At 53.0% G+C, this 27626-nt stretch overlaps 2 protein-coding genes across 4 annotated transcripts in view; one reads left to right on the top strand and one right to left on the bottom strand.

The window, feature by feature from the left end:
- Nucleotides 1-3803: 3803 nt before the first annotated feature.
- TMEM191C (transmembrane protein 191C) lies at nucleotides 3804-7359 on the top strand (the record flags this gene model as incomplete). The annotated part of the gene is made up of 11 exons (XM_080821840.1): nucleotides 3804-3958; nucleotides 4247-4370; nucleotides 4522-4572; nucleotides 4722-4799; nucleotides 4961-5017; nucleotides 5143-5202; nucleotides 5320-5384; nucleotides 5469-5541; nucleotides 5790-5830; nucleotides 5935-6495; nucleotides 6660-7359. The coding sequence occupies 10 exons, from the start codon at nucleotides 3804-3806 to the stop codon at nucleotides 6137-6139; spliced, it is 909 nt and encodes a 302-aa protein (XP_080677966.1). The 3' UTR covers nucleotides 6140-6495; nucleotides 6660-7359.
- Nucleotides 7360-15703: 8344 nt separating this feature from the next.
- Nucleotides 15704-27626, bottom strand: part of PI4KA (phosphatidylinositol 4-kinase alpha) — a 116078-nt gene continuing 104155 nt past the window's right edge. For 2 of the 3 annotated variants that reach the window (XM_080821027.1, XM_080821028.1), the window contains exons 43-55: nucleotides 26353-26473; nucleotides 24341-24470; nucleotides 23238-23308; nucleotides 22911-22983; nucleotides 22751-22821; nucleotides 21649-21758; nucleotides 21114-21218; nucleotides 20891-21016; nucleotides 20324-20444; nucleotides 19678-19837; nucleotides 18792-18881; nucleotides 18208-18291; nucleotides 15704-17049 (exon numbers count right to left, since the gene is read on the bottom strand). In XM_080821027.1, coding sequence (XP_080677153.1) covers nucleotides 16998-17049; nucleotides 18208-18291; nucleotides 18792-18881; nucleotides 19678-19837; nucleotides 20324-20444; nucleotides 20891-21016; nucleotides 21114-21218; nucleotides 21649-21758; nucleotides 22751-22821; nucleotides 22911-22983; nucleotides 23238-23308; nucleotides 24341-24470; nucleotides 26353-26473 — 1314 coding nt within the window. In that variant the 3' untranslated portion in view covers nucleotides 15704-16997. The remainder of the gene's footprint in view (nucleotides 17050-18207; nucleotides 18292-18791; nucleotides 18882-19677; nucleotides 19838-20323; nucleotides 20445-20890; nucleotides 21017-21113; nucleotides 21219-21648; nucleotides 21759-22750; nucleotides 22822-22910; nucleotides 22984-23237; nucleotides 23309-24340; nucleotides 24471-26352; nucleotides 26474-27626) is intronic. The other variant, XM_080821029.1, reaches the window with a different exon arrangement.

Here is a 27626-nt window from a genome sequence, read left to right as displayed (position 1 = left end):
AACTCTTCATTATTTGATAGATCATAGTTACCTACATCCTTTTTCGATTATTGGGCAAAAAATAAAAGTTTTCAATATAAAACAAGGGGTTCTGCACAACAGATGTAGATTTTCTTATTTTTCTTTCTTAGTTGACATTTACTGAGCTCCTAGCACCGTCTGGATGCAATGATTGTTCAGCCCTGGAGAGGAGGGCAGAGCAGCCCAGGAAGCTGATAGCCAGCAACCAACAGTGGAATGCGGGTGCTGGCTTCATGGGGGTTCATGTTAAAATTCTCCCAGCTGTTTCATATTTGGAGATGGGCAAAAACTCATAAATGTTGGAGAAAATGGGGCCTACACATACTAGATTGCAATCAACTATAAATTCTAAAGTACCAAAATGTTAAGAAAAATCAAGGGCGGCGCAGAGTGGTGTGCAGTGGACACGCCGGTCCCCCTTCCCATTCTATGCCACCATCCGTGGGGTGGGTGGAGCTTGCCCGGTGTCGCACTGATTGCCCCTGCCCCAGAAGTGGACTTTGCAAGGAGGAGGTGGCTCCTGACCCAGTCTGGTGTAGGAGGAAGGCTCACGGTCCGGAAGATTTTGAACCCGTGTTTTAAGAAAGGACAGACATGGGCCAAATGGACCGAGGAGGAAGAAAGGCAGGTGCTTCCTGCAGGGGCCTGGGTGCGGGAGAGTTCTCAGGAGTTGGACCCCAGCGGCCTTCGGGGCTTGGGCACTGAGGCCAGGAGGGTTCCCCGAGCCTTTTTCCTGACCTTCAGGTTGTGGAGGGGAAGTGGCTTAGGTTTCCTAAGAGGCATAGTCCTGGGCGTTCCCCCAGAGAGGCTTTCCTGTCCTGATACAGGGGCGGGGCAGAAAGGGAACCCAGGGAGTGGGCCCTTGTCACCTGCCCATCCTGGCTGGACGCTGACTGCCGGCTTCCCTCCTGAACATAGGCGGGGACAGGGGCTGCCAACGCTGCTACTCCCTGGCGATGGTCGTCACTGAGCCTTGGTTACCCCATCCATAAACCGGGATCACAAAGCCTAGCCAGTGGAGGTGGTGGCCATCCCTGGGACCCTATAGGGCAATGGGGGGAAAGGGGGTGGGCTAAGCCTGAAGGGAGAGGTGGCCATGCGGGAACTCTGGAGACAGAGTGCTGTCCAGCAGGACTGACCTTAGGCAGTGCCCTCCAATAGAATATTTCTCTAGGAGCCACAGGAAAATGTAGAAAGAACAATCAAATCAAGTTCTAATGTTTTATACAACCCAGTACATTCAAAATGTTTCAATATGTAGGGGCACCTGGGTGGCTCAGTGGGTCAGCTGCTTCTCCACCATCTGGGACTGCAGGTGTCAAAGTGGAGACAGAAGTCCTAGTGCCGAGAGCCAGCTGATGGCCCACAGGGCCGGGAGGTGCCAGGCTCAGCGCTCAGAGGCTTAGTGTGTGAACTCATTTGCTCCCCTCAGTCCTTTGAGGGAGAGTCTCTAACAAGTCCCACTTTATAGGTGAACAAACCGAGAGACGCAGGGGCTTGGGAGCCTTGTTGCAGGTCGCAGACCCGGGAGGGAGGAAGCCAGGGCTCTGAATGGAGGGGACAGGCGCCTCCACTCTCATTCCAGAGTCGGAGGGTTTTATGCCCCTGACCCCCCCAACCCCACCCTGGCCCCTCAGGGGCTCTAACCCAGGCTGCCCACCCACTCCCAGGGAGCCTTCCTGCTGGGGCTGGTGCTGGCTGGCTGGCTGCTGCAAGGGGTGTAGGGGAGGCTGGGCACATGAGGGCCAGGGTACAGGGCCGGATGGCAGCAGGGCCCGAGGCTACTCCAACGCCACCGCCACTGCTGCTCGGTCGGTTCTCGAAAGCCCCAGCCCGGAAGAGGCTTCCGAACCAGATAGCCGAGAGGCACCCACCACTCTCCCAACTGATGCCTCACCCCCGTGTGGCCCTGTGATTTGTCCCAGGCTCTCTCCAGTGCCCCCATGTCTCCCCATTCAGGACCCAACCCGGTGCCTGAATCTATGGCCTCTCCAAGATTATCGGCCCAGGGAGGCAGGCTCCGCTTCCTGGTGGCAGGCCTGCAAGGAAGCCATGGCCATTTTTAATCTACTGTGTAAGTAACTCGAAATGACTTCAGTCTTGCTCACATTTCTCAGAATTAGTGAGAAGCAACCCAGCTCCCCCTGATATCTGCAAAGTTGTCGCCTCCTGGTGACTCTCGGCTTTCCCACTGGGGCGTAGCAGGAATTGCCCTCATCCTCAGCCCAGGTCCCTGCGCAGCTCCCCCTGCAACCTCCTACCCCCTTCTCTTCATCCTCCTCACCCCCTGGGACTCACCCCTGCATATTTAGTTTAGGTAAATACTATCATAGGCACATCTCATTCTACTTGCTGTTTTGGGTTTGTTTGTTTTTTTACCATCAACATTATTTTCAGGTCTCTTCATGTTGATTTTAGAAGATCTTAGTTCATTTTAAGTGCTTTATTGGATTCCTTTATCAATTGTCTCATATATCACATTTCAGTATTTAATTACACGTTAGTGGCGCACTTACACTGCTCCTAATGCTTTGCAAACACGAAAGAAAGTTCCTCTGGGGAGTGTACTCCTGTGGTGAAATTGTGGGTCATAGAGGACCACCATGCCCAGTCACTGTTCATCCCCTGCGGCTCCCCCAAATGACCACAGATGGTGCTGGTAGCAGGGCACAAGGGTTCCTGTTCCCTCACTTGGTTGCTTATATTTGATGTCAACCAACTGTCTTTCTGTTGGCTGCTCTGCTTGATGGAAAATGCAGTCTCTCTTCGGACTTCCTGGGCGTTCCCGGTCTCCCTCTGGGCAATGCCCAGCATACCCTTTGCCCTTTGATGTTTGATATTTGGTCTTTCTCATGGTGGCCTCTGGATTTCCCATGTATTCTAGTTACTAGTCATCTGATTACAAAGATTGTGAAGATCTTTTCCTATTTTGTCACCCATTTGTAACATTTGTCCATGGTATCTTTTTGCTCCAAGTGGATTTTTTTAAAAAAAGATTTTATTTATTTTTTAAAAGATTTTATTTATTTGACAGAGATCACAAGTAGGCAGAGAGAGAGGGGGAAGCAGGCTCCCTGCTGAGCAGAGAGCCTGATTCGGGGCTTGAGCCCGGGACCCTGAGATCATGATCTGAGCCAAAGGCAGAGATTTAACCCACTGAGCCACCCAGGCGCCCCTAAAGATTTTGTTTATTATAAATGAAGAGACATAGCGAGAGAGGGAACGCAAGCAGGGGGAATGGGAGAGGGAGAAGCAGGCTTCCTGTCAAGCAGGGAGCCAGATGTGGGGCTCAATCCCAGGAACCTGGGATCATGTCCTGAGCAGAAGGCAGATGCTCAATGACTGAGCTACCAGGTACCCCTCCAAGTGGATTTTTTAAAAAAAGATTTTATTTATTTATTTGACACACACAGAGAGAGATCACAAATAGACAGAGAGGCAGGTGGAGTGAGAGGGGGAAGCAGGCTCCCTGCTGAGCAGAGAGCCTGATGCCGGCCTTGATCCCAGGACCCTGAGATCATGACCTGAGCTGAAGACAGAGGCTTAACCCACTGAGCTACCCAGGCGCCCACGAATATTAGTATTTTATTAACCTTTTATTGATCCGATTTTGGCTCCTGCCTAACATTTTTTTGTGTGAGGGACTAAGCGCGATCCTGCCCCACTCCCGTCCGCCGCGGCTCGGGGCCTGAGCTCGGCCGCCCCCTGCCGCTCATTGTGACGCCGGCCGCGGGCCGGATCTCCGAGGCGGGCAGCGGCGGCGGGACACAGACGCTGGAGTCATGGCAGACACGCAGGAGCTGCTGCTGCAGCTGCAGAAGGACAACCGCGACGGACGACTGCGGAAGCAGGAGCTGGAGGAGCTGGTGCGCGGGCTCGAGGCCGAGAGCGAGAGCCTTACCGGACGCCTGCAGGACCTGCGCGAGCGCGAGCGCAGGTGCGCGGGAAGGGCGGCTCGATGGGGGGAAGCGGTCGCGCGATGGTCGGTTCCACGGACGGCGGCACCCGGGCCTGGGCAGAGCCGCCGGCCGGCCCGTCGGTTATTCCTCTTCGCCGGGGCCCGAACCCCCGTCCCCATCTACTCAGGGGACCCACGAAGGGGAGGGTGCGGGCCCCCGGCTTGGTCTTCCTCGGGCCCATTCGCAGCTGGCCTTTCCCGGGGGCCGCGGGAGCCTGAGCTCCTGCCGCCTGCCGCGGTGGCACCGCCTCAGTTTCTCCTCTGCAGCCTGCAGCGGAAGCGAAGCCAGGTGGCGCGGAGCCTGCGCGGGGAGGCGCGCGAGGCGGCGCGGGAGCGCTCGGAGAGGGCTCGCGGGCTGCTGGAAGCAGCGGAGCGGCGCCACCAGGACTTGGTGGGGACGGGGCCCTGGATGCGGCGGGGCCGACCGGGAGGGCGGGGCCGACCGGGAGGGCGGGGCGGGGCGGGGCCCTGGATGGGTACTGCCGGCCTGGAGGCTGCGGGTCTCCGAGCAGCCCAGGCAGCCTCCTCGACCTCCTCCGCAGGAGCAACATAACCGGCAGCTGCAGGAGCAGTGGGAAGAGCTGTCGAGTCAGGTACATTAAGGAGACGGCCTCGGTCTCTAGCTTCCCCTAGGAAGTCCTATTGTCGTCCTCGCCCCCCTTTTTGCCCTGTCCCCTCCTCTCAGGACATTCCCCGCTCCTCGAAGCCCCGCAAACGCCACCCTCACAAAACCCATCTCTAGCTCTTCTACTACGGAGGGGAACAACTGAGTCAGCAGCGCGCAGAGCAGCGACTGGGGACCCAACTGATGGCGTTGCAGGTGTTTGGGTGGGGCCCCCAAGATCGGAGCGGAGGCGTGGGCGGGGCCATAACGACCTGGGGGCGCGGAGGCTCCCTGAGGGGCGGGGGTGGGCAGAGAGGAGGCTTGCGGGGGAGTCCCGGGCGTCCTGGACTCCTGACATTCCTTGGATCCGTCTGAAGAAACAACTGGAGCTGGTGGAGGCCAAGCGCGCCAAGCAGGCGGAGAACCTGCGGCAGGTGAGGGCGGGGCCGGGGCCTGAGTGAGAAGGTCGACTTCGGGTGTGGGTGGGTGGGTGCGCAGGTGCGGGAGGATGGAGGGCCTGGCGCTACCCCGAGTCTCATCAGGGCTCCACTCATCCCAGGGCGCGCAGCGGACGGAGGAGGCCTGGGCCAGCTTTCAGGAGCAGAGCGGAGTCCTGCAGGTACCGAGAGCCGCTCACGTCCTACACCCCTCCAACCCCGGAGCTGCGGCGACCCCCAGGCCCCCGCCCCGGGGGTCTCTTCCCCCAGTCCTGAGGCCTCCCTCCCACTCCCTCCAGGAGCTGCAGGGAAAGGTGATGGAGGCAGCTGCTGTGCTGGACGCCTCGCGGGGCGGCCCGGAGCTGTAAGGGGGGCCAGGACTGTGGGGGTAAGGTGGGGCGGCAATGGGGCCGAGTTAGATCGCCCACCTCGATGTCCTTCCCATCAGGTGCGACTCCCATCCTCGTCGGGTGCAGGACTGCGCGGGCTCGCTCATGGAGGAGGTGGCCAAGGCTGACTGTGTGAGCGCGGGCCCGGACAGGGCGGGCGGGCTGGAGTCGGACCCGCTCCGCACTGGGGCCACCCGCACCCACGGGGCTCCGCCTCCCCTCGAGGGCCTGCCCCCTGACGGGCCCGCGACTACCCGGACCCGCACTCTGGGGGACGGGGGTTCTGGTCCCTTACGACTCCCACCTCCTCCATGAAGGACCCGGAACTCGTGGCGCCCCCGCCCCGGGGCCGAGCTAGAAGCCGCTCCCTCTCTCCGCAGGAGAGGCGGCTTTTCACGGGCACCGGCAGGGCTGGCATCAGGTGAGTCAGGTGGCAGGCGGCGGGCGCGCTGGGCTCGGGTCCACTCCACGACTTACTCGCCACACCCCCTTCCCCTCTCTGTCCATCCGTCCTTCGGTCCGCAGGCTGTGGGCGCTGGGCGCGCTGCAGACGCTGCTGTTGCTCCTGCTCGGCTTCCTGGCGCTGCCGCTGCTCTACCTGATGCTAGTGAACCCCTCGGCCCTCCGCCGAGGACTCCGGCACCTTGTCTCGGACACCGCCTTGCGCCGCCTGCGCTACACGCTGTCCCCGCTGCTCGAGCTGCGCGCGCACGGCCTGCTGCCGGCCTAGCGCGCATCACGCCGGCCGCGGCCGCCTGCACCTCTGTCTCCGTGTGGTTTCTGGGCGTCTGGGTGGAGGCCGAGGGGAGACTCTCGGGGGTGGGTCGTGTGTCCCTTGGCCCAGCGGTCCTGGCACCTTGGTCTCAGCGGGTGCAGGGCCTTACAGGCGGTTCTTGGGTTTGGAGAGGCTGCCCCGGGCTCCAGGTGGCAGAGCCCGCGACTTGCGCAGGAGCAAGGCGCGCCCTCTTTCGGCACCCGCGACTTGGGGTAGGGACTGGGGGTTCGCACCAAGGGACTCCCGGGAGCCCTCCTAGGAGCCCTTTTCCTACAGCGCCTGCTGCCGCACCAGAGCCATGTCGGAAGTTGGTCAGTATCTTTTTGCTAAACTTGGTTTTTCCCTGCTAGTGAGCCTGGGGTGGGGGGGTGGGGGAGCAGGCGGGTCAGGTTTTCTCCGTGGAGGTCAGTGGTTCCCCCGGCTGCCTGGGGGTTTTATGAGATCCCCGCAGCATCCCTTGGTTTTCTCGCGGCAGGTTCTTCAGGGCGCCGGCCTGGGCATTGGTCTCCTGTGGTCCCCTTGCGGAACGTGCTGGTCCTGCTGGTGCCGCGCTCCCCACGGCGGTCTTCGTTGGGAATCGTCTTTTTATTTAGGTGGACTGTTCTGCTTAGTGGAAATGATGAACCTTGAGTTTTGTGGGCTTTTTTTTTTTTTTTTTGATCTGATACAAATACTACTTTTATTCTTTACGTTTTTTGGTAGTGAAATTGTTCCGTGTATCTCTTTGTTGCGGGCGCGCATGCACACACCCAGCGACACGCCGCCCCCCGCCCCCCTGCCCCCGGCAACACACAGGTTTTGGCTGTGGTCTCCAAACAATCGTTTTCTTATTGATGTGTAGGTATTTAAGTCCTTTTGGGGTTAAATTTGTTTATGTAATCCTGTGTATAAAATTTCATCAAATTTAGAAATTGCGTGCTGTGTCCTATAAAAATCCATTCCAGTCCAGAAGTTGTAATACTCACATACGGTAAATACTTTTAGTTGGTGTAAACATTTTGTTCATACATTCATTATAACATTTTGTTGTTAACCACTTTATGGTTTCATGCATAGATGGGCATTTGGGTTGTTTCCACCTTTTGGCTGTGGTGAATAATGTTTCTGTGAACACTGGTGTATCAATGTTTGTTCTTTTGGGTAAATACACAGACTTGGAACTGCTGGATCATTGGTACTTCTGTGTTTGATGCTTTGAAGAGGAAGGGCTCTACTGCATTCCACGTTTTACATCTCCAGGGCAGTGCAAAAGGGCTCTCATTTGTCCATGTTCTCACCAACATGTCTTTATTTATTTATTTTAAAAAGATTTTATTTACTAAATCACCATGACTGTGACTGACCCCAGCTGAAACCAAGAGTCAGATGCTTAACCTGAGTCACCCAAGCGCCCCTGTTTCGTTTTTCAAAAAATTTAGAAAATAATAGCCATTTTCACGAGTGTGATTTTTTTTTTTTTTTGCTTTCAATGTTTAGACATTGGATTAACTTTGGTTTTTTTTTTTTTAGATTATTTTTACTTATTTTAGAGTGAGAAAGAGCATGAGCTGGGGGAGGGACAGGGAGGGGCAGAAGGAGAGGGAGAGAATCTCACACGAACTGTGCGCTGGGGACCCTGAGATCATGACCTGAGCTGAAACCAAGTCCAGTGCTCAACCAAGTCACCCAGGTGCCCCAGGCATTGTGTTACTTTTTTTCTTCCAAGTTTTTATTTAAATTTCTTATTTTTTATACTCTATAACTACAAAATTAAATCTGTGAAATAAGACATTTTAGGGACATCTAGCTTTTATCCCAGCTCTCTCTACCCTGTTGCCTGCACTCCCTTAGAAGAAATATTAGGGGGTGCCTGCATGGCTCAGTTGGTTAAGCCACTGCCTTCTGCTCAGGTCATGATCCCTGAGTCCGCAATGGGCTTCCAGCTCTGCGGGGAGTCTGCTTCTTCCTCTGACCTTCTCCCCTCCCATGCTCTCTCTCTCTCTCTCTCTCTCAAATAAATAAAATCTTAAAAAAAAAAAAAAGAAACATTAGGTTGTTGTAATGGACTCTTCTTTTTTCCCTCTTAACTAAGTGAAATATACAGTGAGGACCTCCTCCGTTTCTTAGATGAACACGGGTGTACCCCGTGGGCTTCTCTGTTCCCCTTTCAGTACGGGCGCTGAGCAGTGTCAGAGGAGATGTGTCCTTACTCAGCTGCAATGATGCGGTGGATTCCCATGCTTTGCTATTACAAACAGTATCTTGGGGCTCCTGGCTCAGCTGGTAGAGCATGTGACTCTTGATTTTGGGGTTGTAAGTTTGAGACCCACATCGGGAGTAGAGTTTACTTAAAAAATAAAATCTTTAAAAAAAATAAAATAAAGTCTTTAGAAAACAAAACAAAACAAAAACCAAGCAGTATCTCAACAAGGAGCTTTCTGCAAACACCTTCTTTGCATTTCGCCAGTCTTTGAGATCAATTCCTGAAAGTTGGATTGTGGTCAAAAGGTAATCTCACACACAATAGCTCTAGATACTGCCCAGGTCGTCGTCCTGCTTGGACTGTTTTCCATTCCATCACAGGATACGATGGCCCCTTTCCCCACAGCCTGGGCGATGGTGCATATTGTCACCCTGGGAGTCTGATGGGTGAGAAACGGCACTTTAGTGTACTTCCCATTTGCATTTATCTTATGATCAAGGTTAAGAATATTTTCATATCTCACGGCCTATTTCTGTAAATATTTGCTTATCTGAAAAATACAGGATTGAGGGTTTTCTTCTCCCTCAGTTGGCATTTTGAGATCCTTTGTAAATATTTACTGTTTGCTTTGCGCTATGTTTATGGTGTTCTTTTGCCATCCATACATTGTTTTGTAACAATTTACTTTCCTGTATTGATTCCGGATTTTGGTAGGAAAGTTCCCACTTCTAAGTGGTTGTTGAGGAAACTCACCCACGTCGTCTTCTAACATTTGCATAATTTCATTATTTCTTTTTTTTAAAGATTTATTTATTTGACAGAGATCATAGGAAGGCAGAGAGGGAGGCAGAGAGAGAGGGGGAAGCAGGCTCCCAGCTGAGCAGAGAGTCCGATGCGGGGCTCGATCCCAGGACCCTGAGACCGTGACCTGAGCTGAAGGCAGAGGCTTAACCCACTGAGCCACCCAGGCGCCCCCATTATTATTTCTTAAAGTAATCTCTACACCCAAAGCGGGGCTCAAACTCATGACCCCATGAACAAGAGTAGCATGCTCTTCCGACTAAGCCAGCCAGGTGCCCCTTGCATGGTTTCTTAGTTCACATCTCAACCTCTAGTCTATTTTAGACTTACCATGGTTTATGATGTGAGGATCCTTTCCACTTCTGTAGGTAGTAGTTTTAGACCTGGCTTGTCAGTTCCATAAGAATGGGAATGTGAGTACAGCGCATTTAGAGACTAATTTGCAGGGAATTTAGTCTTCCAGTCCTCAAACATGATGTCAATGTCTGGTTTTTATTTATTTCAAGAACGATTTGTATTTTTTTAGTGTAGAAGTCTTACACGTGTTTTGAAAAGATTTTTTATTTGAAAGAGACACAGTGAGAGAGGGAACACAAGCAGGGGAGTGGGAGAGAGAGAAGCAGGCTTCCTGCACATGTGGCTCAATCCCAGTATCCCGAAATGATGGCCCAAGGTGAAGGCAGACGCCCAACTGACTGAGCCACCCAGGCGCCCCAGGAAAGGCATTCTTAAGAAGCTGGATGTTAAGGAGAGAGATGCCGTGCTATAATTATATTTTCTTAGAATATCCTTGTCTTAGGGCTATGCTACCCTCATAAAAATGATTTGGGGAGGTGTTCTCTATTTTCTGGGAAAGTGTGTAACATTGGCATTTTTCTTCCTTAAATGTTTAGATCCATCCTGGCTTTAGGATGAAAGGGAAAATTACCCCTAATAATTGTTGTTAACACAGAGAATTGTATGAATCATCAGTGAATTTTCCCAAAGGGAACACCTCTGTAGAATAAGAAACAGAATGCTAACCAGTGCCTTCATTTTCCCTCATGCCTCCCTAGTTTGCTCCCTCTCCCTCTCCCTCTGACTGTCTCTCCCCCGGCTTCTGCTCTCTCTCTCTCTCTCTGACAAATAAATAAAATAAAAATTTTTTAAAAAGGAAAAGAAAAGAAAAACACAGTATGTATGTTTTTTTTTTTAAGATTTTATTTATTTATCTGACAGACAGAGATCACAAGTAGGCAGAGAGGCAGGCAGAGAGACGGTGGGGGAAGCAGGCTCCCTGCTGAGCAGAGAGCCCCATGCGGGGCTCGATCCCAGGACCCTGAGATCATGACCTGAGCCGAAGGCAGAGGCTTTAACCCACTGAGCCACCCAGGCGCCCCCACAGTATGTATGTTTTTGTGTCTGGATTCTTTTGCTAAACATGGGAAGAGTACGGGACGCCTGGGTGGCTCAGTCGGTTAAGCCGCTGCCTTCAGCTCAGGTCATGATCCCAGGGTCCTGGGATCGAGGTCCGCATCAGACTCCTTGTCCAGCAGGGAGCCTGCTTCTCTCTCTGCCTCTGCCTGCTTGTGCTCTCTCTCTGACAAATAAAGAAAATCTTAAAAAAAAAACAAACCATGGGAAGAGTAGTCCATACCACCCGTTGCTGTGCGCCCTTACTTCTATTGCATTTTATTCTGCCACATGAGTAACCACAGTTACTTGTCTCTTGTGGGAAGGGCATCTTGGTTACTTATGGTTTCTGGCTGTTATGAATAATGTGCTTCACAACATTCCTGTTTGTGTCTTTCGGTGCACAGATTTTGTACCTCTGTTGGGTACCCATCTGGGAGTGGAATTACTGGGGCCGAAAGAAGGAGATGCTTAGCTTTAGCGAACGCTTTGGTTTTCCAAAGTGTTGAACCAGTTTACACACTCACCCGCAGCTTCCGGGGGTCCCCGCGGCTCCACTTGCTGTCTATCTGTTTATGCTTCAGACATGCAGGTGGGTGAGGAGGGATCAATCACACTGTGGCTTCAATTTGCATTTTCATGATGACTGGTGACATTGAACACATTTTATTATTATTCATCGGCTCTGGGTAGTCTGTTTTGTGAAATCCTTTTTTTTTTTTTTTAAGATTTTATTTATTTGACACACACACAGAGAATACAAGCAGGGGGAGCAGCTGGCAAAGGGAGAGGAGGAGGGGGAAGCAGCCTCCTCCTGAGCAAAGAGTTCATCCCAGGACCCTGGGATCATGACCTGAGCCTAAGGCAGACACTTAACCAACTGAGCCACCCAGGCGTCCTGTGAAATGCCTCTTCAGGACTTTGTCTATTGTATTAGTCAGTTGTATCTTAACTGATTACAAATATCTTCCCTGGTATGTGGCATGCTGTTTTGCTTTTGTTTTTAACACACTCACACATTTTAAGTAGGCGCCATGGGCAGGCATGGAACCCAGCGTGGGGCTGAACTGATGACCCTGAGATCAAGATCTGAGCTGTGATCAAGACTTGGGCACTCAACCAACTGAGGAACCCAGGCGCCTCAATACATATCTTTTTAAAAGATTTTATTTACTTATTTTTTAAAAAGATTTTATTTATTTGATAGAGAGATTGAGATCACAAGTAGGCAGAGAGACAGGCAGAAAGAGAGGGGGGAAGCAGGCTCCCTGCTGAGCTGAGAGCCCAATGCAGGTCTCGATCCCAGGACCCTGAGATCATGACCCGAACCGAGGGCAGAGGCTTAACCCACTGAGCCACCCAGGCACCCCTTTTATTTACTTATTTGAGAGAGAGCGAACAGAGAGAGAGCATTAGCAGGGGGAGAGGCAGAGGGAGAGAGAAAGGGAGAAGGATACTCTCTGCTGAGCAGGGAGCCTGATGCAGGGGTCCATCCCAGGACTCTGGGATCATGACCTGAGCTGAAGGCAGACACTTAACCGACTAAGCCACCCAGGCACCCCACAACACATATTTTTAAAAAAGCTTATTCATTTTAGGTAATCTCTACACACAATGTGGGTTTTGAACCCATGACCCCAAGATGAACAGTTACATGCTCTACTGACTGAGTCAGCCAGTAGCCCCCGTCATGCCTTTTCCTATAGCTGAAATTAATTTTTCCTTTATGATTAGCGCTATTTTTGATTTTAAGAAATCTTTGTGTGTCCCAAGGTCATCAAGTCATTTTCTTCTGTATCTTCTCCTAAAGGTCTTTTTTTTTCTTCTAAAGATTTTCTTTGAGAGAGATCTACTTAGATCTTTACTGATACGTACAGTACAGTATTACAAATGTATTTGCCTCTTATGATTTTTTAAAAGATTTTGTTTATTTGAGAGAGAGGGGAGAGAGCAGAGCAAGAGAGAGAGCAAGAACAGGGTTGGGGGAAGGGGCAGTGGGAGAGGGAGAAGCAGCTTCTCTGCTGAACTTGGAGCCCAACATAGGGACAGATCCCAGGACCCCGAGATCATGACCTGAACTGAAGGGAGATGCTTAACTGACTGAGCCACTCAGGCGCCCCTCTCCCAAGTCTTTAAAGTTTACCTTGAACATACAACTCTATGGTCCATGGAATTTTTATGTCTGAGGTGAGGTAGGCAGGGGTTGTATCTGTTTCTCTGTAGTGGTATCCAGCTGATGCAACACCATTATTGGAAAGACCATCCTTCCCCTGCCGCCGTGTAGTGTCTCTGTGTACGGGTTTGTTCCTGGACTTCTCTCCCGTCGTGAGCCACGTTGTTTTAACTAGTGTAGCTTGAGGATGTCTTGATATTTAGGCTTGTCGGTCTTTACAATCAAAATAGCTGTATTTTTACCTTTGTATTCCCCTATAAATTTTTTAAAAAGACATTTGAGAGAGAGAGGGGGAGAGAGAGAGAGAGATAGTGAGAGAGCAGGAGCAAGTAGGAGAGGGAGAAGCAGGGTCCCTGCTGAGCAGGGAGCCCGCCGCAGGGCTCGATCCCAGAACCCTGGGATCATGACCTGAACCCAAGGCAGACGCTTAACCCATCGAGCCACCCAGATGACCCCCCGGACTATAAATTTTAGATGTGTCAATTTCCACCACAGAACTTTCTGGGATTCCGATCGGCATTTAGAGTGAAACTACAGATCAGTCTGGGGAGAACAAACCTCTATATGATGTTGTCTTCCAATCCATGAATATGTTACTGTTTGTTTAGATCTTCTCTCAACACTGGTAGTTTTCATTATTTCCTAAGACTCTTTCATCAGATTTATTTCTTGTTATTTTAGGATCCAACTGTAAATGATGCTATTTTGTTTGTTGTTGTGAGCTACATGTAGTACACATACACACATGACTTAACTTTCGTGTATGAATCTGTGTCCTATCACCTTGACTAGAGATCGTATTTATGGATTATCTGGATTTTCATGTACACAAATACCATTTCTGAGTTTTGTTTTTTCCATTCCAGATTCTGAAACTGTTTCCTTTTACTGCTCAGCAGGGCTGCTTAGGGCCTCCAGCACAAAGCTGAGCAGAGGCCATGAGAGCAGACACGTGTAGACTTTGTTCTTTGATATCTCACCTTTAAGCATGATGGGTGTTTTGCAGATATATCAAGGAAGTTTCTGCTCTTTGGGGATGGCTTTATTTTTAGTACACCCGACACCAGGTATAGACCAAGCTTCTCTAGTAAGCTCCTCAGAGGCAGGCTCTTGGGTTGGTCTTTTGTCACCAACAGGAACATTTTTTTTTTGTCATCAAAACAGGAACGTTATTGTTCTTTTTAAAAATTTCACTTTGTCAGGGCACCTGGGTGGCTCAGTCATTAAGCGTCTGCCATTGGCTCAGGTCATGATCCCAGGGTCCTGGGATCTAACCCCACATCGGGCTCCCTGTTCGAGGGAAGCCTGCTTCTTCCGCTCCCACTCCCCCTGCTTGCATTCACTCTCTCTCTCTGTCAAATAAGTGAATAAAATCTTTAAAAAAAATAAATTTCACATTGTCTTTAGTCTCTAAAGGGACTTTATCTGAGCTGACCTTCTTGTCAGCTCATGGATTTAGATTTTCTCCCCAGTATTATAAACAGCACTTCTAATTTTCTAATTTTTCCAGATACTATTTGCCATACTGCCAGAATCTTGTATGTAGCATTTGATTGACTTCCTTTTTAATGCCGATTTGACAAGTCTTTTTAAGGATTGTGGTTTGGAAACATTTCTGCTATGTTTGAAAATATTTCTACCATTTTATAATGTGTTTATCCTGCCTTTTCTGTGCTCTCCCCACCCTTATCTTCTGTTTGATCTTTCCCCAAATTATACCCTATTTTATGGTACTTTTTTTTTTTTTTTCTTCCCCCTTAAGGAAGCTCTAGGCCCAATGTGGGGCTGGAACTCACAACTCCAAGATCAGGAGTCACATGCTGTACCGGCTGAGCCAGCCAGGCACCCCTCTGGTATCTCTTCTGCTTGAACTTGGCTAGCTCTCCCATCTACCCCAGCCACTGCCTTAAAGCCTGCTGCTCTGGTCATTGCCTCGGATCTTCCATGAACTTTGCATTTTAGTTCTACTCTTTACATTTCTAAATATTGAGGGTTCTTCCAGAGAGCTTTATGGTTACTGATCCCTAACTCAATTCCACGCAACCAGAGAACACGCATGTGCTGCGGGATGCTCAGAGCTGCCTTGAGGCCCAGCAGGCAGCCAGCCTAGGGTGGCGGAGGGGACCCTGGAGCCCTGCTGCTGGGGCTGGTGTGGGGTTTACACATGGCCTTCAGGTAAGGCAGGTGGAGGAATGTTCAGATCTGTGTTCACTTTCTTTCCAGTTCTATCACCTGTGGAGAAGGCTGTTAAAATTTCCAACTCTAACCGTGGAATTGTTTAAATTGTCAGATTTCCCTTCATAAACTTGTACACCAATTGTAGACAGTAAGTCCTTTTTTCTTGGTGTTCTTCACCTTAGGGGTATGGCTTTAGAGTCAAAGTGCCTCTTCGTCAGCATCTCCGTGGTTCTTCGTCCTTTGTCCACGCCACAATCCTGTGTTTAACTGCAGTGGTTAGTCCCTTGATACGTAACATAATTAAAGATGCAACTAGACTAAGGTCAGCCGTCACAGGATGACTCTGTCCCATCTGTTATTCCTTTCTCTTCCTTTCCTGCCTTCTTTGGGATTTTTTAAAACATTATTTTTATTTTCTTTTGGATTTTTAAACTTACATACTGGCTTTTAAAGAAGAATCTTTTTAGTGTACCAGAGTTCACTGTTTATGTACCACACCCAGTACTCCATGCAATACGTGCCCTCCATAATACCCATCACCAGGCTCCCCAACCTTCCCACCCCCGCCCCTTCAAAACCCTCAGATTGTTTTTTAGAGTCCACAGTCTCTCATGGTTCATCTCCCCCTCCAATTTCCCTCAACTCCCTCCTCCTCCTCTCCAGCTCCCCATGTCCTCCGTGTTATTTCTTATGCTCTACAAGTGAGTGAAACCATATGATAATTGACTCTCTCTGCTTGACTTATTTCACTCAGCATAATCTCTCCGGTCCAGTCCATGTTGATACAAATTTCTTTCCTTTCTTTTTTTTTTTTTTTTAAAGATTTATTTACTTGAGAGAGAGACAGAGGGAGCATGGGCAGGGGGAGGGGCCGAGGGAGAGGGAGAAAAGAGAATCCTCAGGCAGACTCCCCACTGAGCACAGAGCCAGACTCAGGGCTCAATCCCATGACCAGACCCTGAGATCACAACCTGGGCCAAAACCAAGAGTCGGACGCGCAACTGACTGTGCCACCCCCCACCCCCTTGGCTTCTTTTTTCTGTTCTTACTTGTATTCGTATTTGCTCAGGACTGAGCTGTGCTTCCTGAAGCTGAGTGTTCGTGTTTCTCATCACCTCTGGAATCCTGCTGGAAGCTGACTGGAGCTTCTCCTTCAACTTTCCTTTTTGCTTCATTTTTGGTACTTCTGTTCTCTCGGTCGCTTTTCTCTTCACCTCCATCTGCTATATTTAACTGCTCTTTTGCATTTTTGACTTTGGTGACTTTTTTCTAGTTGCTCTGTGTCATCTGTTTTCGTTCGGGGTCTTTGCTTCCTGTCTGCTGAAGGGACTAGCGGCCGTGGTAGGTGGGGGCAGACAGCTGCTGGGGGCGGCTGCACGAGGGTTTTGGAGTCCCAGAGCAGAGTACTTGGAAACAGGAAGAGGCTGGAGCAGAGGCAGGACACGGAGCCCCACCTGTGCTGACGAGAGATGGAGAGACGTGGGTGGGAAAGTTGGGGCCCCGTCCGAGAGCTGGAACAGTGTTCTTGGTGTGCGGGGGCCCCCAGACGCTTCCTGGCCAGCCGCACTCATCCCCCCGTCCCAATACCGCCGTGCTCCCTTCCCAGCATATCCAGGAATCACCCCTCGGCTGAACGTGCCCCTGGACACCACACTTCTGTGGGTTTTTATTTTGTTCACATTGGTTAAATCTGAAGTTGAATATAATTTTTTATACACAAGAAAATACTTCATGTACCTATGCAGTAAGACAGGTAGGGAATGTGCTGGGAATGTGTCCAGTGCAAATGTATTCACACCCATGCCGAGAGTGTCCTCAGATGATTGTCATTCCAGCCTCACATGTCACATGTGGGTCACACCGGGAAGGAGTAGATTGCCAGGTTCTGCATGGTGTACGTTTGTTCTATTTATCCTATAAAAATAACTCCAATGGATGGAATGATGGGGCCACCGGCAGCTCACCCCCTTCGACCACACACAACAGCTGGGGTGTGGGGGTGTGCTCGTTCAGCTTCACGACTGCAGGATGGCTTGGGGCGGGGGGGTGGTGGTGGTGGTGGCCTCAACCGCTGGTCCGCCGCTCCCTCAGTAGGGGATGTCATTCTGATAGTACTGGATCATGTCATAGGTCCGGCTCCTAGAAGGACAGCAGAGGGAGGGAGTGGAGGGAGGCTGTAGGAGACCATCTAGTTCTGGGCCCCTTCACCCCACCAAGTCCTTCACCACCGCCTGGAAAGCTGCACTTAGAAGGTGTCCCTTTTCCCCTCCCTGAAGGTGCAAATGCAAGATCGCAGACCCTCTGGCCTTCCTGCCAGCCTCTCTTCCAGGGGACACACCTTCCCCCACCAGGGACCACGGCTGTGTGAGTCCCATTCTGCTCTGTCTCCTGCCCGGCCTCCTCAGTTAGATGCCTGCCCTCTGTCCTGGGCCTGGGAATCCAACGACAGGAGCTGTCCCTGTGTCAGGAGCCACTCTGGCCCCTTGCCTGGCATGTGGTACACAAGTGAGACCCTGTCCTCTTCCCCTGTCATACTTCCCAGGACACGCCTTACTCTGCCAACAAAACAATCAGAAGATACTTCCCCTGTCCTGCCCTCTAAACCCCTCTGGTCAGGTCCCCATGCTGCCCTTGAACCACTTCCTGTTTCTCTGCGGCCATCAGGCCCACCCTGGGCGGCTCTCAGCATTCCTCTCAGATTCCACGTCTGCTCCTCCAGGGGGTCAGGGTGGGGAAGCTCAGGGGCAGGGTGGGGAAGTTCAGCTCCAGTTCCGCCCAGGGGCTCCGCCCGGGCTCTGCCTTCAGAACCACCACCTCTCCTCTCCGCTCCCCTGTCACTATGGCAAACTGGCCGGCCCCTGCCCCCAGGCCTGAGGAAGGTGTGGGGTTGCAGGTGGGGTGCAGGCAGCCTGAAGAAGGTGTGGGGAAGCAGGGGTGGGGCTGAGGCCTCCCCAAGCTCTTTCTGCTCCTCATCCAGCCTGCTGGGCTGTGCTCACCTCCCTGCTCCCCAGCCCCGTGCCCTCTGCACGCAGAGCTCGCCTGGCCTCACAGGCTGGGCCGCAGACAGGAAACTGGGCCTTGGGGCCTCTGCTGGGTATTCCCCTCGGCACATCCCTGGCCCCTCTATCCCAGCACCCTGTCACTCTGTGAGGACTCCCTTCAGGACTTGTGGGACAGAGAGTCCCCTGAACAGCAGCATCCCTGCCACCTAGCCTGGGCGTGGTGGCCCTGCACAGGTGCCCAGAGAGCACTGGTATGCAGCAGGAGGCCCGGGAGAGGAGAGGAAAGGGGACTCACCTGTTGCTGAGGAAGCAGCTCTGAATGATCTTCATGATGAAGTTCGCAGCCTCCCTCTCAGTCATGTTGGGGCTGAACCTGTGCCTGGGGGCAAGGGCCATGTCAGGTCTGCAGCCTCCTTGAGGCCGCCCTCCCCGTGGGGATGAGGGCTTGCTAAGAGACTGCATTCAGCATTTATGGGAATTTGTTCAGGTGAGGGCTGGCCCAGGGAATGTTCCCTCTTGGGGACAGTTCTAAGGGGCATGGACACTGTCCCCAGCTGGCTCTGGAGGGTCTGTCCCCTTCCCCAGCACCTCCTCAGCTGTGTGGCCCCTGGACTGGGGGAGGACCAGCCCAAGGCCAAGCTGCTGCAGCCTCAAGCCTGGGGGCAGGGTCGGCCCTGTGTTCTCGAGAAATGAAGGGACTCCTGGGATGTCTGCAGCCCCGGTGTGGTGATAGGGTCTCACCCAGGAACCCTGTCTGCTTTGGGGTTCCCAAGAGAGTGTGTGGCCTTGATAATGATCACATTCACCAGCACTAAGGAGGCTCCCACCCGGAGGGGACAACTGCCCCCCAAATGGCCTGCACATGTGCCCAGGACCTACTTCAAAAGCTTGATTGTCTGGCCACGGAAGCAGGGCAGGCCCGTGTCCAACATGAGAGTGACCAGAGAAACGACTGCATCCATGTAGGGCCTGGGGAGAGGCAGGGAAGGAAGGGGAAGAAGGCTGGCCCGAGCACGTTGACCCTGCTCACCGCCGTCCGGCAGCGCAGCCTGCACGTCACAGCCGCACACAGTGGGCCACCTACCCACACCTCTGTGGCTCAGTGGGGGCAGCCCCTGCAGCAGCTGGGCGGGGCTTGCCCATACACCCTGGACCAGGCTGAGCCTCATGCCTTGGTCCGCCCACCCCAGGCCTCAGCCATGGTTTCTGTGCCTGGCTAAGGAAGTGCAGGCGTGCAGCGTGAACACGGCCTGACCCTCTGAGCAGCCATGATGCAGGCTCCGACAGACTCAGGACTGGAGTTCAGGTGCCACAACACTGCTGGGTGGCCTTGGCCGTGTGACACTCTGAAGCCAGGACAGTAAGTCTTCAGAGTGTAGCCTGGGGATGGCAGATCTCAGGCTTGGGTGAAGGGGTGAATGGGGTACTCAGAGCAGGGAGCCCAAGGTGCTGGCAGGCAAGGCCACGCCTGGAGACTACAGAATATGGCAGGACACTGTCGCTCAGAGCAGGAAGTCGCTGGCACAGGTGGGCAGAGGAGTGACAGGAAGGCAAGGCCCAGGCTGCCCAGGCCAATAGGCAGCCCCTAGCACCTGGCTTGCTCTTCTGAACTGCAGCCCCTCCATCCACAAAGGGGCCTGAGAAGGTCCCATGGGACCTCCGAAGGCTGGCCTTGTGGGATTAAGTGGCAACCAGGACCAGTGCCAGCCTGCCACTTTCCTCCCTGTGGTCTCGAGAATCCCACTGGCCCTTCCCTGGGGCTCACCGCACAGCCAGGTAGCCACGGACACACATCTCCATGAACCACTTGAAGGGCGTGGCCTCCATCTTGCCCCCCATGATCATCACCATCTCATCGGTCAGCTTGATGTCTGGTTCCCAGCCAAGGTTGCCGCCGGGTGAGCTTTCGAACATGAAGCCGAAGTCTGCAAAACCCCCAAAGCCATTCTTGATAGGATCGGGTGCCAGGGCAAGATGTGGGCATGCTTCAGCCACGGGGTGGAGTCATTGGCTCCCACACCCCATGAGCTGGCCCCAGGCCGTGTTCTCTTGGGGAAGGCGGGGCAGGCGGTGGCAAGCAGGCAGGAGAGAAAAGAGGAAGTGGAGCTGGGGAGCCAGGCTGGAGCAGAAACGCTGGACCTGGGGCTGGGTGAGCTGTGCTCTGCCTGGTTCTGGTTTCTGACCCCAGAGCACTCCATGCCCTGCAGTCCTGCTGCTGCTACTTGCCCCCACAGCCTGGTGGCCAATAGCTTGGGCCTTAGAGCTAAATAAACTCAAACCCTGACCCGGGCCCTTCCTGGCTGGGTGACCCAACATGTCTGGCTCTTCTGTGGGGGGTGGGGACTGCTGTCCTGCCCTGGCCTCTAGGGGGTGAAGGTAGAGGAAGAGGGCGGCACTGGGGCCCAGCTGACCGATGTGGATGATGTGGCCCTTCTTGTCCAACATGATGTTCCCGTTGTGCCTGTCCTTGATCTGCAGCAGGAACAGGAGGAGGCTGTAGGCAGCCATGCTCCGGATGAAGTTGTAGCGCGCCTGTGTGGAGAGAGCCCAGGTGCTCATGGATGGTCCCCCAAGGGCTGCACCTCCCGGGGCCTTGCGGGCTTTCTCCTGCCTCCCCGCCTGGGACCCCGAGGCTTGGGAGTTGTTCTCTGGGCTCCTGTTCCCAGCCTTGCAATCAGAGACCAAATCAGCAAGCCAGATCTTGGAAACAGAAGGGATAAGTGACTGCATCTGGGGGTTCAGGGACAGCAAACCCTTCCTCCCACACCCACGAACTTGCTTTCTCCTGAGGAGTCTATCTCAAGGTTCCTTTGAATCCCAAGGAAGGTTATGGGGTACCCTGGTTTTACCCCCAAATGTATAAAGACTCAGAAAAGCAGGGCAAGGGGGAAGCAGGGTACTGGCCCACAGGCAGTGCTGGGTGTAGGCAGGATGGCGTGTGCAAGCCATCTCAGGTCTGGGGCCGCCCTGCCGCTCACCTGCTGGAATGCCAGGGTGGACTCGTCCCCGTACTGGCGCGTGAAGTAGTCGTACATGCCGAAGTCCGTCTGGCGACCCAGCTGGTCCCGAGAGGTACAGTCAGGGATGCACTCAATCACTCCGCACTGGGGAGGAAAGGCCAGGTGCCAAGGCCTGCAGGCGGGACTCTTCTCGGCCTGAGGCATCAGGGGCTCCCCCTGGGCTCCTGCACGGGGAACTTACCCCAGGAGCGGTGGCCACCACCCGGTAGGGGAAGACAAAGAGGTCCAGGCCAACCAGCTGGAAGATGTTCTTGAAAAGGTCAATAATCTGCAGAGCCAGCATGTCCTGGAGACCAGGGAGGCATGGGGTGGTCAGCAGGCCGCCTGCCATGCTCTAGTCCACCTGAACCCCGGGCAGTGAGGAGGGCAGGTGGGAAGGAGGCCATGGCCAGGCAGGAGCCTGGAATGTCTGGCCTCACTGCCCCCCATGCTGGGCTGGGCTCTCAGGACCATCAAGCACTGGGCTGAACTGAGGCCGCGCTGTCTGGTGGGGGACACGATCGGGGTGCCTTTGTCCCAGAGCAGTTCCCTCTGGGTGGCAGGGGATGGACAGTGGGTGGGACCTACTGGAGAGGCCCCTGGGTTAGACAGAAAGCCCTGCTTTCCTCTGTGGCACCTCCGCCCAATGTGGGAAGCCAAGCTCTGGTTCTGTGCACAAGGTGCAGCCCTGCAGCATGCCTGGAACCCCGGGGAGGGCAGGCCCGGCTGTTCACTACCTGCCGACAGTCGTCTCCCACTTTGAAGATGGCCGCCTGCCATGAGATCTTTTGGCCATCAGCCTCCTGCGTGCCACACTCGTCCTCAGAGTCTGAGCGGCACCGCAGACCTGCACGGGGTGGAGAGGCAGCCTTTTAGCCTGGAGGCAGGGAGATGCCCTCTGTGGGGGTCGGGGCAAGCCCTGCTCACAGGCCCAGGACCCCAGGAACCTTGGGGATTGTCTCTGCAAAACCTAAGGAGGCCAAAGAGGCCCAGCAGGCACCTGGGGTCAGGGAGAGCCACAGGGTCAGGGGTCTCTTCCAAAGAATGTTTAGGCTTAAATGGAACTGAAGATGGAGCCCCTTTTTCACAGGAAGAGGGGACCCAGGTGTGTCCAGGACCAGTGGTGGGCACTGGGAACTAGGGGGCCAAAGTGCTGGGAAGGCCATGGAAGGTCTGTCCCATACTGGCAGGGGGGCACAAAGCTCTCTGCTTGGGTTGACTAGTATCCCCTAAAATTTCTGCCCACTCAAAACCACAGAATTGACCTTATTTGGAAATAGGATTTTTGCCCATATAGTCAAGTTCATAAGAATTACAGTGGGCCTTATCAGAGCAGGACACAGGCACACAGGAAGAAAGCCTCGTGAAGGCAGAGGCAGAGGTGGGAGTGACAAGGCTGCGGAGGATGGCCATGGCTTGCCACAAGCACTGGCAGCTGGTAGGAAGACATGAACAGATTCTCCCCTGGAAGCCTTCGGAAAGAGCACGGCCGTGCTGACACCATGATGTCGCACTTCAGGCCTCCAGAACTGTGGAGTAATATATCTCTGTTGCTGAAGCCATCCGGGCCTGTGTCACTTGCACGGCACCCCCTGAGGCCCTGGGCCACTCAGCCTCAGGGAGGTGCCTCCTGGACTCAATGGCTGACCTGGGGCTGGACTCCAGGGGTCTCTGTCACTCTACACCAGCTCCATGCCAGCCACCCCTAAACCAGGGCTGAGAGTGGAGGGATGTCACCTTTCACAGGGAGCTGGTCATAAACTAAACACGCCCAAGGAAACTGCCATCATCCAGGGAAAACACTTAGATCCCAAACTGTGTCAAAGATTCTTCACTGACCTTCTTTTTCAAGTTCGCTAACTCCACATCGTTTCACCTTAAATTTAGCCAGATACGGGGCTTTTGCGGCACTGAAAAACAACAGAAGGAACATGGCACGGGTGCCGGAGCAAAGAGAGCCTGGTGCAAGGGAGCTGCCGGACGGCAGGCGGCCTCTCACCTCTGCATGGGCGTCCCGGACTTGTAGTCAATGTCCAGCACGATGGCCTCAGGGTTGCTGGGCAGGTAGCAGCCTGAGGGACAGAGCGGAAGTCACAGGGAGCCCAAGTATGACCTCTTCCTCCCCCTACCCCCAATAGGGCTTCTGAATTTTCTTCTGGGACAAGAAAGATAAAGAGTGTCAGGTAAGAAGTGGCTCTGTGGAGAGGGACACTGGGCACCCCAGGCCCCAGGCTGACGTGGGCTGGCCACCTCCCTGGTCCCCATGCCCGCCCTGCCCGCCTGCAGAAAGAAGCCGGCTCATCAGCCAACCGTGCGGCCTGCTCACCCGGCTGCACTTTCACTTCAGACAGAGCCGACAGGCATGCCTTCTTCCTCTCATCGCCTTTAGGGTAGGGCCTGAGAAACAGGACAGAGATGCTTTGCTTTGTTGCTGCAGGAACTGGCCTCTGGGGTTTCGGGGGGCAATGAAGGGCCCCTCCTGTCTGCCTCTCTGTTCCTTTCCTCCTAGGTCTAGCTACTACTGAGGGCCCTCTTAGGCCCAGTTCTTCCAGGAGGCCACCCCGAGGGGTCCTTGCCCCACACTCGTCAGGGGCCGGGTGGCCCCGGGGGACTAAGGTGGAGTTTTCTGGTTGTCTTTCCCCCCCGCTTGTGTGGGGTGTGTGATGTTACTTCAGAGACGCTCAGGGGACAGAGCTGGCTCTGGGGCCTATGTTCAAGTGCTAGTTCTGTTGTTTCCTTGCATCATGGCCTTGGGCAGGCCCCTCGGACTTCCTGCAACCCTGGGATGAGGATGACAGTGCGGAGTGCAATCAGGCGCCTGAAGGGATGCCCAGGAACACCCCTCCCACCTCTTGAGGCCTCTGTGGGCTAGAAGCTGCTGCATCACCGCTGTACTTAGTACTGGGCCCGGGAAAGGCCCTTGGGACGTATGGTGAAACCACGTGGTGACCAAGGTGAGAGAAGCGTGAGCACCAGGGACAGCCTAGGGAAATGAGGCACCTGGGAGGAGAGGCGGCCAGTGCTCCCCTGCTGGGGCCTCCCCTAGGCCCGTGGTCAGTTGATGACTCCAGGGCCCCATCCCACACAAACAGGCAGGGCCCCCAATGCCCAGGGAACATGTCAGCCCTCACACATAGACGGCCCAGGAGGTAAATCAGTAAAATGACACTGGGAGCTGCAAAGGAGTCCGGTTTTCCTAATACCCCAGGATGCTTCGGAACTTGGAGAGAGCAGAGTGGCTTCAAGCTATGGAACATCATCCAAAATGAAACTAACATAGGTTTTCTGAAATTCACATGGCTGTGCATTTCGCTCTATTTTCAAGAGACCTGACTTGCCAGGGCAGAGATTCCAAACCCTGGCTGTTCACTAGAATCAGTGGGGCCCTCCAGGCAATCCCATGATCCAGGACTGAGAAGTGCGACTTACTTGATGATGGCTGACACATTGGTGATCTTGTTAAAGAAATCAAATTCCCGCTGGTAGAAGTCCTTGGCTGGGCCCGACAAGGAGCCAGTGATCTCCTCCACTAACTGCTCCAAGAGGTCACCGATGTCAGCTGACAGAGAAACCAAGAGGGACAGCCTGCAGCTGGGCCACCGAAGGCCCTCAGGGAAACCCCACACATTTGCCAGATGTGCAGTACAGGTATTCAGGTGTTCCCCAGCACCCAGGCCAGTTCAACTGTCCCGAGTGTGGTCCGCAGCTGTCTGGAGGGCCCCTGGGACCCTTCAAGACCCCCCGGCCAAAACCACACCAACAGGTTGTTTGCCTTCCTTGCTGTGTAGACGCCTCCAAGGCCTGGCGCAAGCAGGTGGTGGAGGTGCTAGTGGTCACTGGAGTCTCATGGCTCTGCTCCCATGGTGTGAACAAAAGCCAGTATCACTAAGAAAGTCCCTGGTGAGGCGATAAGCAAGGACTAACTTGATGACACTCTACCCCGAAGCCATCTCTGGGATACCCGCTGTGACGCCATGGGAAGTCACGAGGCAGTTGGCCGCATGGGAAGTATATAGATGTTGTGCTCTCGCAGGAAAGCGCCTTGCATCAGACTTTCCAACTCAACTAACTTCTTGTTTCAGGGAACACCATTTTTACTTAAGAGATTGACTGGCAGACAAAAATATACTTATTTGGACTTAGGTATATGGCAGATATTTCCTTGAAAAATGAACAAGGTGAATCTGCCGTTTGAGGAAAACTGCTAAGTTTCAGGAAACCTGCGTCTGTGACTGTGAGCTTGACAGCTTCCCAGCACTTGAAAATGTTTGTTTTGTAAGACTGGTGGGGCATTCACAGATGTGATCTTTAATGCTGCGAAGTCCTGCGGGTGGTGGGGGTGGGTAAGAGCGCTGGGGAGACCAATGGACTTTAAAGAAAGGGCTGTCTTGGGGCGCCTGGGTGGCTCAGTGGGTTAAGCCTCTGCCTTCGGCTCGGGTCACGATCTCAGGGTCCTGGGATTGAGCCCCGCATTGGGCTCTCTGCTCCGCGGGAAGCCTGCTCCCCCCCCCCCACCGCCTGTGTCTCTGCCTACTTGTGATCTCTGTCTGTCAAATAAATAAATAAAATCTTTAAAAAAAAAAAAAAAAAGAAAGTGCTGTCTCCAAACAACATCACACCGAGAAACTCGCTCACATAAGTTCAAATCCACATCACAGTTAATCGTTAAGAACCTATCACTTGTTGTGGTTTGGTGCAGTATCAACTGAGACTATCTGTAGTGACCAGAAAGACGACTAAAATCCTCCTTCCTCTTCCAGCTCCATGTCTGTGTGAAGCTGAATTCCCCACATTGACTTCAACCAAAACAGCATATTCCAACAGGTTAAATGCAGAAGCGGAGTGGGAATCTTGCTGTCTTTTACTACGTTAAAGATGTTATGACATTACAGACATTAAAGAGATCTGCAGATCTGTAAGGCAACACCACTCTTCTTGCTCCTTTTTGAATTATGTTTCACAAAAATACGTTATTTATGTTAACATGTAGTGGGCTTATATTTTTTAAATGACTTGGTTTTACTGTCCAACACTGGTTAACATTGAGAACCAAAGCCTGTGTAAACCGAAGCTCTCTGGGGGCCTCACTAGTTTTTAAGGGTGTGAAGACAAGCTCTCAAACAAGCTCTGTTTGAGAACCATTGCTTTGAGTGGCCACCTCGCCCCACATGGAACTGCTAGGTCAAGTGCAGGGTGAGAAGAAGTTCTCACAGGGGCTTGGGGAGCGGCAGGATGGTGCCAGGGTAGGCAGGGAGTCTGCAGGTGAGGTTAGCAAAGGCTTGAAGAAGGAGGGGGTCCTGCTCCTGCTAGGTGTTAAAGATGAGATGTTTCCACTAAACGATGGGAAGCAGTGATGGGCTGGGGCAGCACAGGCCCTGGAGGGCTCTGGAGGGTTAAAGATTGGAGGGGAGGCCTGAGGGAAGGTACAAGTAAATACTCACGGTCTTTCTGGTGCCCTTCTTCATCCAGATAGATGTTAGTTTTCATGTTCCAGATAAACTGGTGTGCCAGAAGCTGGGATTTGGATGCCGCCCACAGAATATACTCTCGCACGTAGCCCATCTATAGGAGAGCAAGGTCACCATCAGCGCAGGCTGGACACCTCTCCTCCGAGAGACTAACCCAGTGCGGGAGTGAACTCCCAGCACTTGCAGACCTAGCAAGAAGTGAGTCCCAGTGGTTTCCGGCTGTGTGAGCAAGCTTGCCTGGGGATGTGTGAGCCCAGTGCAGGGGCTAGCCCAAGTTCCAGCTTGCTAGCTGGCTGGTGGGGCAGGTGGGGCAGGTGGGGCCCCAGGCAGTGAGGTCTGCAAAACGGGAAGGAGCCAGCTTTTGTTTCCTCTGTGCTTCCCCCTGCACTCTTAAGAACTGTAACTCTTTAACCAGTATCTGCTGTTGTCAAGCACGAGGAATGAGTAGGCTGGGTACTAAAACTCAGCTATAAACTGGTTGTCTGGAACAATGTTCCACAGTGATGGGCAGGTTCCAGAAAATTCTAACACACAGACACTTCTTCATGAGTTGACACACCACGGCCACTATCCTAAGGACTCTCCTCTTTCTCCTTCTTAGTCATGTCCTCCTACTCATAACTCTAGCTTTAACTGCGCTGTCCTAAAGTTAAAAAGAAGGGCTGGCTTTTCTGGAAGACTTCTGAAAGAGTAGCCTCTCCCCCGACCAGTAGTTTGTGGCCCCTGCATCTGGTAAAGTAGTCTCTGGACAGATGTCCTCAACATGGCTAGCTGGGCTTACTAAGCAGGTCAGATTTCAAATAATTCCTTGCTATGGGTTTCCCAGTGTGACTCTAGCACGGGTAGAGGGCGGTTGCTGGGATGGAGCACAGGCAGTGTGGGTTCAGGGTTGTGGTCAGCCCCGTGTTGGGGATGTTTCTGTGCCAGGCCCCAGGCTAGGCAACTCAGGTACAGGTGTGCTGTACATGATGGGCTGAATTGTGCCCACCAACCCACAATTCATGGGTTGAAGTCATATACATACGCCTCAGTGTGATGGTGTCTGGAGACAGGCCTTTAAAAAGCTGATTAAATTTATTTTTTTATTTTTTATTTTTTTTTAAAAGATTTTATTTATTTATTTATTTGACAGACAGAGATCACAAGTAGGCAGAGAGGCAGACAGAAAGAGAGGAGAAAGCAGGCTCTCCATGGAGCGGAGAGCCCGATGCGGGGCTCGATCCCAGGACTCTGGGATCATGACCCAA

Source organism: Martes martes (assembly GCF_963455335.1).
Source record: "Martes martes genome assembly, chromosome: 13".
Classification (NCBI taxonomy): Eukaryota; Metazoa; Chordata; class Mammalia; order Carnivora; family Mustelidae; genus Martes; species Martes martes.
The sequence above is the reverse complement of the archived record's forward strand: the minus strand, read 5'-3'. Positions and strand labels throughout refer to the sequence as shown.